The 18,102-nt window shown below is 40.4% G+C and overlaps 1 protein-coding gene and 1 long non-coding RNA gene across 2 annotated transcripts in view; both read right to left on the bottom strand.

Annotated features, from left to right (window-relative positions):
* The window catches only part of tnfrsf21 (tumor necrosis factor receptor superfamily, member 21), a 73,582-nt gene extending 55,837 nt beyond the window's left edge, over positions 1-17,745 (bottom strand). The window contains exon 1 of the mRNA XM_085132985.1: positions 17,273-17,745. Coding sequence (XP_084989111.1) covers positions 17,273-17,299 — 27 coding nt within the window. The 5' untranslated portion in view covers positions 17,300-17,745. The remainder of the gene's footprint in view (positions 1-17,272) is intronic.
* On the bottom strand, positions 421-10,718 carry LOC146502786 (uncharacterized). Its single transcript, XR_014869380.1, has 2 exons — positions 4,981-10,718; positions 421-4,358 (listed from the first exon to the last, which is right to left on the bottom strand). It is a non-coding gene; the product is annotated as an uncharacterized LOC146502786 (long non-coding RNA).
* Positions 17,746-18,102: the final 357 nt, after the last annotated feature.

Genomic DNA, 18,102 nt, shown 5'->3' with positions numbered 1-18,102 from the left:
TCTCACATTCACACACTGGTGGGGGCAAGCTACAGTTGTAGCCACAGCTGACCTGGGGCAGACTGACAGAAGCCATATCGCGCCATCGGCCCCTCTGGCGAACACCAGTAGGCGATAGGGTAAAGTGTCTTGCCCAAGGACACAACGACCAGGACAGAGAGCCCGGGGATCGAGCCGGCAACCTTCCGGTTACAAATGCGCTTCCCAACCCCCTGAGCCACGGTCGCCCCATGTTGCTCTCCGATGTATCCATCCGAGTGTGAATGTGTATAAATGTAAGATACTTAGCACTTAAGAGCTTAGAAGAAGTGTTTGTGTGATTGGGTGAATGAATTAGTTGTATAAAGCGCTTTGAGTGCTCAGACAAAGTAGAAAAGCGCTATTTAAGAACCAGTCCATTTAACTAATATCCTGTTATGGTACTTATTTCCTTTACCATCTACTATTTTTTATGCTGTCCATGGCTTTTTTATAAAATTTTGCCCTGACTGAAGCATTCCAATTTAATATGAAAACTTCAATGCAAAAATGTATGACAGCTAACATGTAGTTTATGAAAATTTGCCCCTTGAGCATGTGGCTCTAACAAAACCAAAACCAACAGGTTGCCAGCGACGTTGTGGATGGTAAGAGGTTAACCATCTGAGGTCTAAATTGTCATCAGTGATGGTCCCAACCCTAGCCCTAAAACCTAAACTTAAACCTGCTTTGGAATTAAGCAAAAAAAATTTAGAAGAAAAAAACATACATTTTTATGTGTGTCAGTTAAAATGATTACATGTCCCGTGATAACAAGACTTGGGAGAAGCACAGAAGGTCCAGGCCCTCTCAGTCAAACAATGACACAAGTCCTATGCCTAAAATACTACATGTACTTTAATATTAGGTTTTTTACAGAGAGAATTAGAACAAATTAGAACTAAATAGAGAAATCATATTATACTTATTCATTCATTTATTAATACATTATAGTAAGTCTGTGAACATTCTCTGGTTTATCATTGCCTTTTTTGGTACTCACCATCCCTCACCAGACAGAAAAGACATGACCTTAATATGAGTCAGCTTACATGGATACACTCATACCTCCATCTGGTATCGCTAATATCACTAAGTCACTACACTGACTCATCATGCTCGTCACAACGTTAGTGTCAAATGGTGTGCATTCATTTCCACAGCTAAGAATTTAACTGATGTATCATGGGGAACTTTGTTCTTTTTTCTTCCCCAAGGCTTCCCTCTCACTGCTGCTGGGAACCTCAGCTCAGCGGGTTTATGGGAATAACCCACACATGTCTAGGGTTACACATTTACACAGGCCCAAGCTGAGTCATGCCAGAGTGATGTTATCAGAAAATGCTACAGACCATACATGGCTTTACCATTTTATACTTTTAAACAACCAGTTGCAGTCTTTTACACTTACTGTATTTACTTCAAAACAACCAATCATAAGATTTTTAGGGAAGCTATAACATTAACCTCTTACTCATGTAAAGTCTAAGTAACATCACTGTAAAGCCAATTTGTTTCCCCAATCTGATCATGTTTATTTCTTTTATTGTAAATACAACAGCCTCCAAAAGCTATACTCCCTGTGACATCACATTTAGGAAAATTAGTAGTATTAACCCTGCAGATCTTTCATCTGCTATTTATGACCTTCCATTCATTCACAGCTTCTTATCCCCTGGTGAACTTGTTTCATACTATAATGTCAACCTCCATAACCTCCATAACATATTTGCTCCACTTAAACACCAAACTGTCTCATTTTCCCGTTCAGCACCATGGTTTACTCTTAACCTGCGCCATCTCAAAGCTAAAGGACACCAACTGGAACGTCTGTTCAAGAAAACCGGACTTACCCTACACAAAGAAATGTATAACGATCATATCTTGTTTTATAAGTACTGCATTGCTTCAGCCAAATCCGAATACTATTCTGGTTTATTCAGTTCTAGTGAAGGTAACTCCAGGTCTCTCTTTTCATTGTTTAGTAAAATTACAAAACCTCCTGGCTCATTCCCCTCTCATATGGACTCTGCTGACTTTTGCAACTCTATTATATTTTTTTTTCACTCATAAAATCACTGATATCCACCAACACCATAACTCTGTGGGAGCTTCTAACTGTGAAGTAGACTTTCTGTTTTCCTCACTGTCTTACTGTCAGTCATTTTCAAGTTTTACTCTTCCCTCCATAGTTGATGTATCAAATCTTATTCAAAAATCTAAATCATCCACTTGTCAGTTTGACCCTCTTCCCACTGTGTTAGCTGAAGCTTGTCTTCCCTCATTGGCTCCTCTCATAACTAGTATTATCCACTCTTCCCTTAACACTGGAATTGTTCCTTCATCCTGCTTATTTCATTCCAATTCTCAAAAAGCCTGGTGCAGATCCCAATAATTTTGATAATCTTCGTCCTTATCAAACCTGCTCTTACAATCAGAACTGCTCCCAACAAACATAGATGTTTACATCTGCGCTGTAACTGCAATAAGTTAATTAACCGATTCCCACTACAACCTGGTTTGCCTCTTATCTGTAGTTATTTTTATTTAATTTAATAACTGTACAGTACTCTCTGTTTATAGTGACCACTGTCCTTAATGTAAATATTTAAGAAAAAATGTGTATGTTTCTGTTCCGTGTCCTGTGTACTGTTTGTTTGTATATGTGTCTTTTTGGCTGCTGTTACAACCAAATTTCCCCTTGTAGGACAATTAAAGGATTATTCTATTCTATTCTATTCTATTCTATTCTATTCTAAACCTGCCCTTTATTTTAAAAATCCTTGAGAAAGTTGTTGCCTCCCAGCTTCACTCATACCTCAATGACCATAATCTCTACAAACAATTTCATCCTAGTTTCTGCCCCAATCATAGTACAGAAACAGCTTTGTTAAGGATTACTAATGCCCTTCTGATGGCAGCTGATTCTGGTCTTTTAACCATTCTCATCCTTCTCGATCTTAGTGCGGCATTTGACACCATTTCTCATAATATCCTCCTGAGCAGATAAGCATCCATTGGCATTAGTCATACCCCCCTTGCCTGGTTCACATCATGTCTCTCAGACCTCACTCAGTTTATCCAATTTAAATCACACTCTTCAAGTTTCTATCCTGTTTCTGCTGGTGCGCCCCAGGGTTCAGTATTAGGGCCTCTTTTATTCATTATTTACATGCTCCCTCTTGGTCATGTATTCCAAAAATATAATATCAATTTTCATTGTTATGCTGATGACATCCAGCTCTATATTTCCTCCAAATCTAATTCATCCCTTCCACCTACCGCCCTCTCGAACTGTCTTATGGAGATTAGATCATGTTTCTCTTCCAATTTTCTCAAACTTAACAATAATAAAACAGAAGTTTTACTCATTGGCACAGCCTCTATCTTAACCAAATCTCACAGTTTCTCCATTAATATTGAAAATTCCTCCATCCTTCCTTCCCCGCAGATAAAGAGTTTGGGTGTCACACTTGACAGTACTCTCTCATTTCAGTCTTATATACGTATTAATACGTAACCCGGTCTGCATACTTTTACTTACGTAACATTAACCGACTTCATCCCTTCCTTATTCCCCATGCTGCTGCCATCCTTGTCCATAGTCTTATTACTTCCTGGATCGATTATTGCAACTCCCTCTTATTTGGTCTCCCCAACACGTCCCTCCATAAACTTCAACTTCTTCAGAATTCTGCAGCTCCGGTCAAAACTCGTACATCCCTAAGAGGCTATATTACCCCAATTCTTCAACAGCTTCACTGGTTGCCCACAGAAGCTAGGATAAACTTTAAAATCTTAGTTCTCATGTTTAAGTGCATTCATAATCTTGCCCCTGCTTATCTCTATGATCTGCTTCATATCACCACTGTTTCCCGCTCTCTCACATCTTCATCCGCCACTCATCTTGTTGTTCCTTCTGCTCGCCTTATCACTATGGGGAACAAAGTTTTCAGTCGCTCTGCTCCTCAGCTCTGGAACTCACTTCCTTCAGTCTTAAGAAATATAGATTCCCTTCCCTCATTTAAGTCACAACTCAAAATTGACTTGTTTAAACCAGCTTACTCGCTTTAATATAGATTTTACTTGCTGTCAAATCTTGTTTGTTTTTTGTTTTGTTTTTATTTGTTGGTTTTTGTATTTTAATCAGTGCTGTCAAAATTAATGCCTTAATGCAGATTAAGCAGTCATCACGCAACAACGTGAAACAAAACATTTTATGCTATTAACACATCTGGAGTGCAGAATGACTCACAATCCCTGAAATGTTTCTGTCAATGCATTTCGGGCAGTTTGTCCAAGTAGAGTTACCTTTGCACATGCGCAAATGGGCAGTTGATCTGGTAGTGACGGGCAGCTGAACCAATCAACTCAATTTGGAAGATGAAAAACGCATATTGACCCTCTTGATGGGAAATTTGAGTATTAAAAAAATAACATGATGGAACAGTCGACCGACATAAAGTATTATGCACATTGTTCAAGAAGGAATTTTCTTCTTATTTCAATGCTCCGTGAGTGGTTTAAACCACTTACAGAGCATCGGCGACTCAGTGAGTCTACCTCGGACATATTGACTGACACAATGCCAAGTGGATTGCAACAAACTGCAGACATAATAATATCATTGATAACACATGCTTTACATAGCTTTGGTTTCTCGTTTCAAGGACTTGAAGTGCCTCCCCAAGAGTGACAGAGAGAGTGGATAAATGTTTACAGAGTTTTCTGTTAACATGAATGTTCAAGATGTTCAATAAATATGTTAAGTGCGTAGATTTTCCCCTTTTTTTCCGAGTCTGTTTGCTAAAGCATAATGAAATGTGATTAATATAGATTAAAATGAATGATATTTAATTGTGATTAATCAAAATTAATCCACCGTAACCCTCTGATGAATCTGATTAAAAACTGTAATTGTTTGAAAGCACTAATATATATTATGTATTAGAGTATACTTACCTATTAGTATATAGGTTTTTTAAAAAGTTACATTTTACAGGAGAGAACCTGTGCTAAAAGATTGAAGAAAACTATTCAAATTCTCTTTGAATTTAAGCATACATTATTTGTGTTTATTCTCCATTTACTTCATTATACTGCATAAATGTCTCTTACAAGCTTAAATATAAAGTTGAAAAAGTGTAATTGCAGCCAGGCTATTGATCAAGTAATTGTGATTAATCGTGATTAATTACAGAAAATTGTGAGATTAATTAGTCATTTTTTAATCTATTGACAGCACAAATTTTAATTTACTATAATGTATTTTAATCTACTGTTTTATTGATATCTTTTTCTTCTTTGGTTTCTTCCAAAGCAAAGAATTAGAGTTAGCATTTGTTAGAGTCACTACTGATGATGAAATAGACCTCAGGGGGTTAACAGCCAACAGGTTGCCAGCTTGCTGTTTAGAATACATCTACTCTTGTACCAGGAAGGTTTTACCTGAGTAGTAACACCTATTGTGCTGGAAAAGACTACATAGATCCAGTGAGCCCTTAAGCACCAGTATGAACACTGACGAGACTGTGTTGATGTCACAGTTTGGCACTTTATTCTCACACAGTGAGCAGTGAAGTTCACACAGTGAACATGGCTTAAAAAATAACTATCATGTGGTCTGATGCTGGGGCAACTATCAGACGAGAGCAGCCCAAAGTATGTGTATCAGTGCAGTCTGGAGAAGACAACTAAGTGATTTTATGAAGGATTAGCTGCTATTGTGTCACAACAGAAATAAAAAAGCCAGGGAGGAGCAGGATTAGCAAAAGTGCTGACACACAGTGGGAGACAGAGACAAACACAGACAAGGATGGAGACAGAACAGGCTAACTGTGGATCTGCTTGCAGAAATGTGTGTTTAATGGTGTTCACCACAGCAGAATGTGTGTGTGCAGAGCTAACAGGGCTGGTGGGTTTGAAGTGATGCACTGAGGGGAGAATTTAGCTGATGAAGCATTTGAATGTTTGTCAACCGTGAGCATAGATTTATATCTTTCAGTGAAAGCAGGGGGTCAGAGTGATACCAATGTGGTAGGAATGGGTGGGTATAAACGGACCACATATGTATGTTTTGGTCATTGGAAATTACTTATATGAATATGTGAAGGAACTTACCACAGACTACTTGCAATTAAACAGTCAAAGGAAGCCAAACTCTTTCTATGATTAGTGCTAAAAAGGATAAAGCTTTCCATTCTTTCAGGACTCTGTTGCCCTTTGCCACACCACTCCTTTGCTTCTTTGTGTTCGTTCCAAGAACCTCATCCATAAACATTAGAGCATGTTCTCGAGGCGCTACTCATAACTCACTTGCGTCACTCATGTCAATGCATTCACTCACATCAGTGTTCAAAGTGAAAACACACGCAGCAGTAAATGGGGACATTCTGCTTGTTACAGAACACAATGGATATTTCCCCACCACGGCGCCTACTGTTTGTTTATAGAATTTGATTACTGACACAGTAAGCATTTGGAGATTACCACAAGTGATGGTATTAATCAAGAACATTCTGAAATTTTCTATCCCATTCCCCTACCTTTGGTGCTGATGTTGTTATGCTGGAAGAAAAAATAAAAATTTACCATTTGGTATATATCCCTGTGCACCTTTAAGGTACAGTAAGGGATCATGAGCAACACCACCTGACTTGGACCGCTTTTCATCCCATTAAGCTAGCTGTTCAACATTAAGCTAGCTCACATATTTTGTTTGCCTACTGTTCTCGTTAGCTTTTCTTCACAAATAAAATCATACAGCATGAAACTAAATAGGAAAATATTATTACTTAATTTAGTTTTTTTTAACATGAAGATCTCCACTTATGTTCACTGATTATCCTTGTTATATGTAAAAGAGATGACTGTACTTTCTCGTCATGCTGGACTATAAAGCATATACTCCTTATACATGTTTCCCCATTAATTTCATAGAATATGGTAAGTAATCTGTGACCCTATAAGCCTGACACAGCCACAGATGGTAGCGACTTCCAGGTCTTAAAAGTAAATTCAACACAGAAGTGCCTCAAACTTGTAGTCTTTTTAAAGGCAACAAGGGGGCAGCAAGTGTGATTGCAAAAAATCGTCCAGTTCTATAGGAATGTAAGGGAAGATGACCCTCTTCCCAGAACCTGATTGAACCTGAACATCTCTGTAGAGATCCGAAAATGGCTTTTGTTTGATATTGTAGAATTTACTCCACACACACACTGTTCATGCTCACAGATGTCACGTTTATTTAGGGTTCTTTATGCAACAACCCACAGTCTAGTCAGCGCTGGTCTCAGCTTTTCCAACAACCCCCTTTCTCGTCTCCTGCCTCACTAAAAAGGGGAAAAAAGACCATCATCAGTCCAAACGCCACCAGCTGTGTTCTCACCTGCTTCCCAGGCATCGCCCCGTTAAGCTAACTGCACCACTTGTCCACTGCAGCTGAACTAGGGACCACACCTCCGCCACAGATATGTTTAATAAATTTGCAAGAATTTTAACTGGATATTATGAGCATTATGGGTGTGTAGAATTTTGAAGTGAAAATGAATTTAATACAATTTGGAATAAGGCTGTAACATAGCAAAATGTGGAGCAAGTGAGGTGCTCTGAATACTTTCTTGCTTAACCATCAACTGAATTCATACCTATTTAATACCTATTAATGCCCTTGTGATTTATGGGAGCTTGGTAACATTGAACAATTCTTAAAGGTGTGGAGATTCAGTAATAAGGACCAGATGTTACAGTCCCTGATAATGCATTGCTTTAAATGGAGAAAATCTTGAGGGATGGCTGTTATGAGGAAAGGCAGCCCAGACACTTCACCAGTTTGGGACACATCGTCAGTAGTGGACCTTGGATTCATCGGGTGTTTCGGCCATTATCACTAGACACCCTCATCCAAGGAGGCCCTGCCAAGGTTGATCAGGCCCTGGAGTGTGTGTTAAGCAGAACACTGCTTAAACAGAACATTTGGACCTTTAAACAAAAAACAGAACATCTCCTGGTAAAGGGAAGGATTTTATTGTATTCTATTTCTCTCATGGTAAAGCTGTTCAGGGAGCACACTGACCTCATGACCCTTTTCTGTCTGCATCTATGCTTTTAAGCCAATGAAGGTAATTACTGCAACGTCTGTTAGTCAGCATGTTGGGGAAGTGGTGAGTAAGCTAATGGCAGCAGAGCACATGGTCCCATTTGGCTGTGTGCCCTCTGCTTTTTTTTAATTCCTCCCTCTCTCTGCATTTTAGATACAAGACAAACTGGCAACAATGACACACAGGAGCAGAAGAGGAAGCAAAGTGCAGTAATGGTACTTTGTCAGGACAGACAGACGCTGTCTGAAGATCCACAATAAAACCTCAGCAGATTTAGTGTGTGAATCAATTTCTGTCTTTCCTCTGCCAGCACTCCTTTTACAACAGCCTTCTCTCTCTCTGTCCACACTGTTGATGAACTACATCATTTGCCTGGTGCACAGACCTTCAATCAGAGAGTCAGACACAAACGGATTGGAAAAGACCTGGGCTATCATATGTATGTTCTGTTCCATCTCTGTAGTCCTGCCTCTGCAAACATTACTGTTGTCTGGCAGTCTCCACAAGTTACTCAACCTAATAGGCATTAACAACATACAGGGAAACCCTCACCAGCTTCCAGCCTGACCTGTTGACCTAAATCTTCATTTATAGCTACTTCACATATTCATAAAGTAGAAACCAACTTTACAATCTGAAATCCAGTTTACAACTCATAACCAGGAGCAGTCGCAAGGCTTCTTTGAAGCCAGTTGGAACAGTGGGGAACTTGGATGCATATGCACTGCTCCAAAAATGTAAGCAAACTGTGAATCCATTTCACCTAATTCACTGCAATAGTCTCGAACCACCACTTGCTAAATCACTACCTGTTAGGGGGTGTGTCTTGCTGTTTCGCCTCCCATGCACCTGTGGCCATTTACATTTGCACCAAAGCAGGTGAAATAAATTCATTTTGACTGTTTTTCAGAGAAGGGAACAAAAAAAAAAAACATAAGATGCTGTGTGATCTGATTCCCCTCTTCAGTCACACACTTGTGTGAAAAAACATAGTGCTGACTAGCTAGCTTGTTGAGTTGAAAAGCAGCAGCCACTTGTCACTCAAATTGGTCACCACTGAAATTTTATTATACAGCTGTGTAAAAATTTGGCTCTAGAGACAAAAGGCTTTTACACTCAGGATGCAATAATCTGTAAGAATATTGTTTTTCACGCTGACCTTTTCTTATTACAGCTGTTCAGTGCAATTCATACCACAAATTTGCAGCAACTATTTTTTTTCAGATCAATCATAATTTTTTTGTCAGGGGTTGCTGAGTGGAGGCGAGGAAGTGACCCAAACGCAGGACTCGTGGATAGTTAGGTGGAGGTTGGTGTTTTATTATCGATGGAGTTAACAAACAGAACAGAGGAAGGAAATGGCTGGCTGGACGACTGACTGAATGACTGAAGGACGGACGGACTGAAAGACTGAATGGCTGACTGACGAAGGCGGAAACGACAACATAACATCAATGACACGACAAAGAACGAGTAGAAACAGAAGACTTAAATACACAGACTGATGAGGATGATAATGAGAGACCGGTGAGTACACAGCTGAACATAATCTGACTAATGACACAAGCTGACACGGGGAACAAACAGGAAGTGAAACAGGCAGTGGCAAAATAAACTGAACATGAACAAAACTGAAAGCACTGGGTCGATGACCCAGGAACCCTGACATTTTTGATGATCTTCCACATGTAAATAAAGAGAGCTGACCGATCAGATTCATTTGACAACAAGCATGCTTGTAGCTTAAAACTTGGCCAGTCGGCCAACACTTCACTGCTTAACATCAACTGAACTTTTTTAAAGATGAATTTTTCCAAAAACACAAGGCTTTTGGTGTGGTGTTTGATCTGTTACACGAGACGTTTGCATCTGAAAGGTGATGTTCTTGATATGTAAAGCCCTCAAGACAATTGTTTATACCAGGCTAATCACTGTTAATCACTGTTGTAAAAAGCCAGGCATTTTAGCATAGGAGTCTATAGGGACTGACTCACTTCCTCGCCAGTAGAGAAACTGCATTTTTTGTCCCTGCGATAGTTACATTTTTCATCCCTAGAAATTGACAGTTGGTTACTTTTAGTAACCAGTGATTCCTAACTTAGGTTTATTGAAAAAACAATTCCATATAAGGTTTCCATTAACAGTGAGGGCTGCACTAGTTCAAAGATTTACTGGATACTAGAAGTGCTTTGTGAGTAAATGCTTTTGTGGATGCTGAGGCAAAACTGTTGAGTCATAGCTATTCATTCTAATGTATTTCCCAAAATCAATACAGTACTGGACTTTGCAATGCTCTATGCAAGACTTTAAATTAAGGCTTAAATATTTAGGCTGAAGTAAATATGGCAAATTCCAAATTACACAAATTCCAAATGAACCCACTGACCTGAAATATGTGCAAAATGGACTGGTTCTTATATAGCGCTTTTCTACTCTGTCTGAGCACTCAATACAACTAATTCATTCACTTTTTCTAAGCTGTAAGTGCTCACTATCTAACATTCATACTCCAATGGATGCATCGGAGGGCAACATGGGGTTAGTATCTTGCCCAAGGATTGAACCCCCAACCTTCCAGTTAATAGCTGACCTGCTCTACCACCTGAGTGGTAGAGCAGTGGTAGAGCCTCCTCAGTCCTGACTGGACTGAGGAGGCTAATGGATGAGCTACAGACTGAGCTAGCGAAGGAGATAGAGCTACAGCCTGGGCTAGTAAAGCTGGTGCCTGAGCAGGGGACAGGTCAGCTAATCTAACTAGGGACAGTGCGAGGGCGTGAAAGGCTGGGTCAGGAGGTGGAGGACGTGGTGAAGTAGCAGGTGGACTGGTTAGCTCTTCCAAGCCTCCAGGGAGGTCAGGCTGGGTTGAGGCTGCCCTCAGCCTGGGCGCTGGGACAGGCACGGGAGGTGGCTGGACACCAGTCACCCCCACCCGGGAAACAAGAGTGGATGTGGAGGTAGACTGCGTCGCAGCTGCCTTCCTCCTGGGAGCTGGCACTGGTGTGGGTGTAGGCCTACTGATAGGGGTGGAAATCGCGACTGGGTGTGTGATACAGGCCGGTTTATTGGGGATGGTTCTGGTTTTTCTGCCACCACTATTTACAGTCTTTGGAGGAGCAGAGCAGAAAAACTCCTCCCAGTCTACATCGTCGTCTAGAAGGGAAACTCCCCATGAATCGGAGATGAGTCCATTAGTTATTTTAGGTGGAGAATCAAACGAGGAGGGTGGAAAATAGTCAGTGGAACTCACCACCGGGAGTTGCTGTAAATAGTCCATGTTATGGCGGCGTGTGCGCCGCTTTTTCCGGGAAGAGGAAGCGGGCGGGGTACACAGCCGAGCCTCCGGCACGGGCGCCTCTGTTGAGCCGAGATGGGAGGCGGAGCCGCTGTGCCATGGCGAGGTTGAAGGTCCGGTGAATGAGGCAGGTGGCGTGTTTAGCGAGGAGCGGACCCGCGAGAGAGGGAGCCGCCAAAGCGCGGCGCGAAACGCCCACTCTCCGCGGCAGATGCTCCGGTGCAGGTGAGGCAGCAGGTGGGAGAACGCGGTGTCTCCGAGGTCCGCCCAGAGCCAGGCGAGTTCCCTCGAAGATATGCTCTCGCTCCGCGAAGAGCCGCTGTTTCTCCTTAAGCTTCTCCGCCCAAATGGAGAGTGCTGCCTCCTGCCGCTCGAACAGATCTGAGTCCGCTGGGCCGAAAACGTGTCTTCGTGGCACGGGTCGTGTCATTCTGTCAGGGGTTGCTGAGTGGAGGCGAGGAAGTGACCCAAACGCAGGACTCGTGGATAGTTAGGTGAAGGTTGGTGTTTTATTATCGATGGAGTTAACAAACAGAACAGAGGAAGGAAATGGCTGGCTGGCTGGCTGGACGACTGACTGAAGGACGGACTGAATGGCTGGCTGACTGACGAAGGCGGAAACGACAACATAACATCAATGACACGACAAAGAACGAGTAGAAACAGAAGACTTAAATACACAGACTGATGAGGATGATAATGAGAGACCGGTGAGTACACAGCTGAACATAATCTGACTAATGACACAAGCTGACACGGGGAACAAACAGGAAGTGAAACAGGCAGTGGCAAAATAAACTGAACATGAACAAAACTGAAAGCACTGGGTCGATGACCCAGGAACCCTGACATTTTTGATGATCTTCCACATGTAAATAAAGAGAGCTGACCGATCAGATTCATTTGACAACAAGCATGCTTGTAGCTTAAAACTTGGCCAGTCGGCCAACACTTCACTGCTTAACATCAACTGAACTTTTTTAAAGATGAATTTTTCCAAAAACACAAGGCTTTTGGTGTGGTGTTTGATCTGTTACACGAGACGTTTGCATCTGAAAGGTGATGTTCTTGATATGTAAAGCCCTCAAGACAATTGTTTATACCAGGCTAATCACTGTTAATCACTGTTGTAAAAAGCCAGGCATTTTAGCATAGGAGTCTATAGGGACTGACTCACTTCCTCGCCAGTAGAGAAACTGCATTTTTTGTCCCTGCGATAGTTACATTTTTCATCCCTAGAAATTGACAGTTGGTTACTTTTAGTAACCAGTGATTCCTAACTTAGGTTTATTGAAAAAACAATTCCATATAAGGTTTCCATTAACAGTGAGGGCTGCACTAGTTCAAAGATTTACTGGATACTAGAAGTGCTTTGTGAGTAAATGCTTTTGTGGATGCTGAGGCAAAACTGTTGAGTCATAGCTATTCATTCTAATGTATTTCCCAAAATCAATACAGTACTGGACTTTGCAATGCTCTATGCAAGACTTTAAATTAAGGCTTAAATATTTAGGCTGAAGTAAATATGGCAAATTCCAAATTACACAAATTCCAAATGAACCCACTGACCTGAAATATGTGCAAAATGGACTGGTTCTTATATAGCGCTTTTCTACTCTGTCTGAGCACTCAATACAACTAATTCATTCACTTTTTCTAAGCTGTAAGTGCTCACTATCTAACATTCATACTCCAATGGATGCATCGGAGGGCAACATGGGGTTAGTATCTTGCCCAAGGATTGAACCCCCAACCTTCCAGTTAATAGCTGACCTGCTCTACCACCTGAGCTACAGCCACCCCAGACAGACAGAAGCACATTTAGATGCTTTTACACATCCCACCAATGGTCAAAAACATGCAGGTAACATACGCAACGTGTGACCGCTTTCACCCCGTCAGAGGCATAGTGACTGTCTTCGAGACTTGTGATCTGAAGCTACTGCAGCTGTGCTGCACAACGTGAACACATCCTGTGACAAGACTTATGATTAGTGCTTACAAGGATTACCACAGAACAGGAAGTGGACTGTCTGTGAGAAGTTTTCCATGCATCAATCTTGCATTTTTTTTACATAATAGAAATACATGACTCATTTTAATAAATGACTTCATTAACTGTACACAGTTGGTCATGACAGAAACAATCAGCTACTGTTTAGGATGTTGTGCGTGTTTTGTGTGTGTGTGCTTGAAACTGTTATGTTTGGTGCGTGCATACACTACACGGGTAGGATGTTTGTGGCAGATAACATTAGACTGTAGCTACTATCCAAATTTAAGTAATGCACATAAGCAAACATGCATGGATAGACACACACTAGCAAACAAACAGTGAGCACAAACACACATGCTTGCACCTGCACATGGTCTTATTAACCAGCGAACACACACAAACATTTACCCAGCACCTGTTGCTGCATATCCTCGTGTCACTGCTCACTGGGAGAAAGAGACTCTGTTTGGATTCAGTCGCGCTGAACATATCACTCACAATAGGCAGCAATGATTATTCCTGTAGATGTTTATTGAGTTTATTGCTAATGAGTGAAGAATGGCAGGACTGCCGAATGAGCTCATTCTTTGTGAAAAGAGAACTTACAAATAGGAGTCTTTGTAGCTTAGGGTTCTGTGTTTGTTTTCAAGTGTTGCAAGAATATTTGGGCTTTTTTTTTAGAGTGTTTGAGGTTAAACAGTACTGAAATATGCCATTAGCTGGGGTCGCCATTCAGCAGTACCGATGATTTTATGTCATTAGCACTAATCAGTAAGCACTAATCTAATAATTTAAATAAAAAATAGATGGATGCAGTCAATAAATTAAGTGGTGTAGTTTTTTTTTTATGTTGCTATTGATTGACTGTAGTCTGTCTTATTAAATTAATAAAATGGGTTACTCTTTTAGACATTCAAATAGTGCCAAATCACAGCAACACTTGCCTCAAAGCGCTTTATATTGTAGGGTAAAGACTCCCAACAATCATACAATCCCCTATGAGCAAGCACTTTTCAACAGTGGGAAAGAAAAACTCCCTTTTAACAGGAAGAAACCGCCGACAGAACTAGGCAAGCTCAGGGAAAGATGGCCATCTGCCATTTCATATTTTAATGCCAATTGAAGAATGGATTTTTTTAGTTGGCATACACAAACAGAATTTGTTCTCATTTCTCAATCTATCCCTAACCCTACTAAAGCTGAACCCTAAAGGCCACCTAGTGAAAAAATGTCATGGAATCCCAAAATTTTGGATGCAGATTTGTTGGGTAACATATAGAAACATCAGCAGCATTGAGTGTTTATGAAAAATTTGTCATCATCAAGTGATGATGAGCCGGTACTGAAAAAGAAAAAACAGAGATTCATGGTTCATCCAATTCTCACAAGAAGGCAGCACCAGGGAGAAGTTCATGGTTTGATCCAGGAGTTAAAGCTATAACACTTTTGTGCATATTTTAGGATGTAAGTGGGTCAGTTTGAGCGTTTCTTGACAGAGTTGGGACCACAACAGGTTCTAACTGATTCTATCTGATCACGGGTCTGATGTAAAATAGTAATATTTAACTATTTCTATATTGTTGTATGTTCAGTACCAATGTACGTTTGAACTACGAGCGCACCAAATGGTCTCATTGGTCAGATCTGTTTTTTGCGTCCAAACAATCTGAAAAATCAAGTATGATCCAAAAAAATTAATTCCACAAATTCATCCTGTGAAAACACACAGTTTGTACTGCATTAAAAAAAGATGAGTGTGAATAATATTCACACACGACTTGTTTACCACAACTCTTCTCTGGGAGCTGGTGGATGGCCACTAGTTCATTTAGAAAATGCTTCAAAATAACTGCTCAAGCAAGTTAATTAGTTGTCATGATATTGTTAATGGCTGGATTCCATTTAACATCACTGCAGAACAAAATGGAAAATTACATAATTAAAAGTGTTTAATTTTTTTTTTCGGATGTCACTGCCATCTTTGCTAATGTCTGACTGTTCACATGCCATGCCTCTGTCTTAAACTGTCTCTGGTATCATACAAGGTGAATTTCTTGTGATATCATTCACTATTGGACAATGATTTATAATCTCATGTTTTGAAGCATCAGGCTGAGTGTTTTCACAGTAACCATCCAGGTCTTTTGAAACCAGATGTGATTAGAAAGGGGCGTGTCATAAATGCACAATTTACTGAGCCCATAAGTTAAGTAGGAAAGTGTTTCCATGGATAAAGTCAGAAAGCCATTTTCCTATAGACTTCTATAAGATTCCATTGCAAGTTTTTTGCTAAGCATCAAACCTTGGTAGCCAATAAACAGAAAACGTGTTTAAGGCACTTTGCATTGGCTTTACTTTTTATACATTTTAGAGATTTTACTTTTACATTGGCTGTGGTCAAATCTGTTGTAAAGAAGAAGAAAAAAAGCATAAAAGCTAAAAAGTGAAACCCAAAACCTGAGCATGTTTATTAATGACCAAACCCAGGATTTGAAGTTGTATCTGTACTTTACATCATCCATTACAGACTATTAGCCCACTAGTCTAATGCAATACATTGTAAAACATTGCATTACCCTAGCAGTTGTCTGTCTCTCTTTTCCAACAGGCAACATGACATGACACAGGCAACTGGCAAATTCAAAGCAACAACTAAAGTTTCATGCAACAACTCGGACTAAACCTGATCTCACTTTTGTTGGGACACGTTTTTTTTTTTTTTTTTAAAAATGCATAAATAGATATATAATAGACAGAATGCAGCTGACAGTGTTTGTAGCCTAACACGTGTAAGGTCCACACAAATCAGTTCTTATGGAGATAATTAGATGACACCATTAACATCACACAGACAGACCCTTGCATAGAGGTGTAGCCATGCAGTAGTGTTAAGTATAAATTGTGTGTTAGTCCTGCCAGCATGCTCCAAACCTTTTATATTGCATTGCAGTAGATCATAGCAGATGGTACTTTTTAATTGCTTGTTTGAAACTCCTAGTGGAGATGTTAAATTGTTATTATACCCCTTAGTCACATGCATTACCCACTGCAGTAAAGCAGAGGTTTAAAGCTTTAAATCGTTTGAAAATAAAAATCAAATATAATATATAATCATGGCAAAAGCTTTTTTTTTCAAATAAATTATTTTTTTAAATGCTATAAATACACCAAGCTCCAAGCTATGAATTCCATAAAATTGCCCTGATGAAATAAGTATGATGTCTGCCGAGGGAAACACTTCACTCTTTGTTAGCACAAGTCAACATGACTGGGAGGAGACAAAGGCACAGTCTCATCTGCCCGGAGGCTGGAATGATGACACTAACTATATTAAAATGCATGAAAACATCAGCTCATCCATCCCTAAAACTTGAGTGATGGCCATAATAATAATAATAATAATACTTTGACTTTTTAAAATGAAAATCAAGTGGAATTGTAAAACATTTGTAAAACAACCATTACTTTTTTTTTTTTTACAGTTTTAAATTATTTAATTATTTGTTTGTGTGTTTAAATATCTAGAGGCATATTCTTTATCAGCTGTGAGAAAAACCTATCAGTTTAAACTCCGCTGACTGACATTTTAATTGTTCGCAGTGCAACAGGGCTAAACAACAGACTGTTGTCTCGTGACACAGTTTTCAAACGTTGAACTGAAAAAATAATAAATGAGTGGAAAAAATAACGAAATAAATTCTTCACGTGTCAACTCTTAAAGAAATTTGAATAATTCATTTTAAGTTGAATCAGAGGGGGCAAAAAAAAACAGGCACTGGCCCTTTAAATGAAGAACCTGCTAGAGGAGTACTTAGAATAAAGAAAGAAAAACATGCACGGGGGTGAATTGAAATGGGATGTACTCACCACTGCGGATACACACATGGCAGGCATGGTCCTCGTTTAGAGTATACAGATGAAGGTCGAGCAGAGGTCCAAGGTGACGGCCTGAGAAAGACTTCTCATCTATAGATGTTAGTCATCATCATCATCGTCCTCCTCAGTTTACCGGAGGATAGAAGCTGAGCCCGGCTCTGAGCAGCGACAGTCTCCACTGCAGTGTTTTATAGTCTGTGTCTCCAGGTGAACCGGTTTTAGATGCGAGGTGAGGGTCTGCTTCACAGACAACGCTGTGGTAATTCCCATAGCGATGATGGATGGGGGCATACACCGGGACCGCCGCCTCGCCCTGTCCTGGCTTGTCAGCGTGCAGTGCGGCTCTCCGTCCGCTCTGCAGACCTCCACAGACACTGCTGACGTAAAGCGAGAGGCGGGACTTAGCGAAGGGCTGTCGGCCAATCCCAGCCACGAATGAGTCGTGCAAGTGTATTGAACCCCGCTTCTGGTTAGGAAAACAGGGGTTGCAGTGGAAGTGAGTCAAGGCTGTTACCAACAATGTCAAGACAGTGTCCTCGGTGTGCAGTGAGTGTATAAGACAACAGTCTGCTGTTATGTAACATGCTTTAAAAGACAAGGCGTTCTGCTGTATTAGTCACAGTAAAAACGATACCCGTTGTAGCCAAGTTAGCCCCAGTGTGCCCATGTACAGTCATGGTGTCACAGCCTTAACTAGTATGTTTTTCTGGAAAAGTAAATGAAGATGCTTAAATTTATGTAATGCTAGACAATTACAGTTTCGGCCACAGCTGTTCTCAAAGTGTCTCTCAAATCTACTGTCCAGCTAGATGGGTAAATTT

This window comes from Neolamprologus multifasciatus, chromosome 15, assembly GCF_963576455.1.
Source record: "Neolamprologus multifasciatus chromosome 15, fNeoMul1.2, whole genome shotgun sequence".
NCBI classification, from domain to species: Eukaryota; Metazoa; Chordata; class Actinopteri; order Cichliformes; family Cichlidae; genus Neolamprologus; species Neolamprologus multifasciatus.
This window is presented reverse-complemented; position numbering and strand designations above follow the sequence as displayed.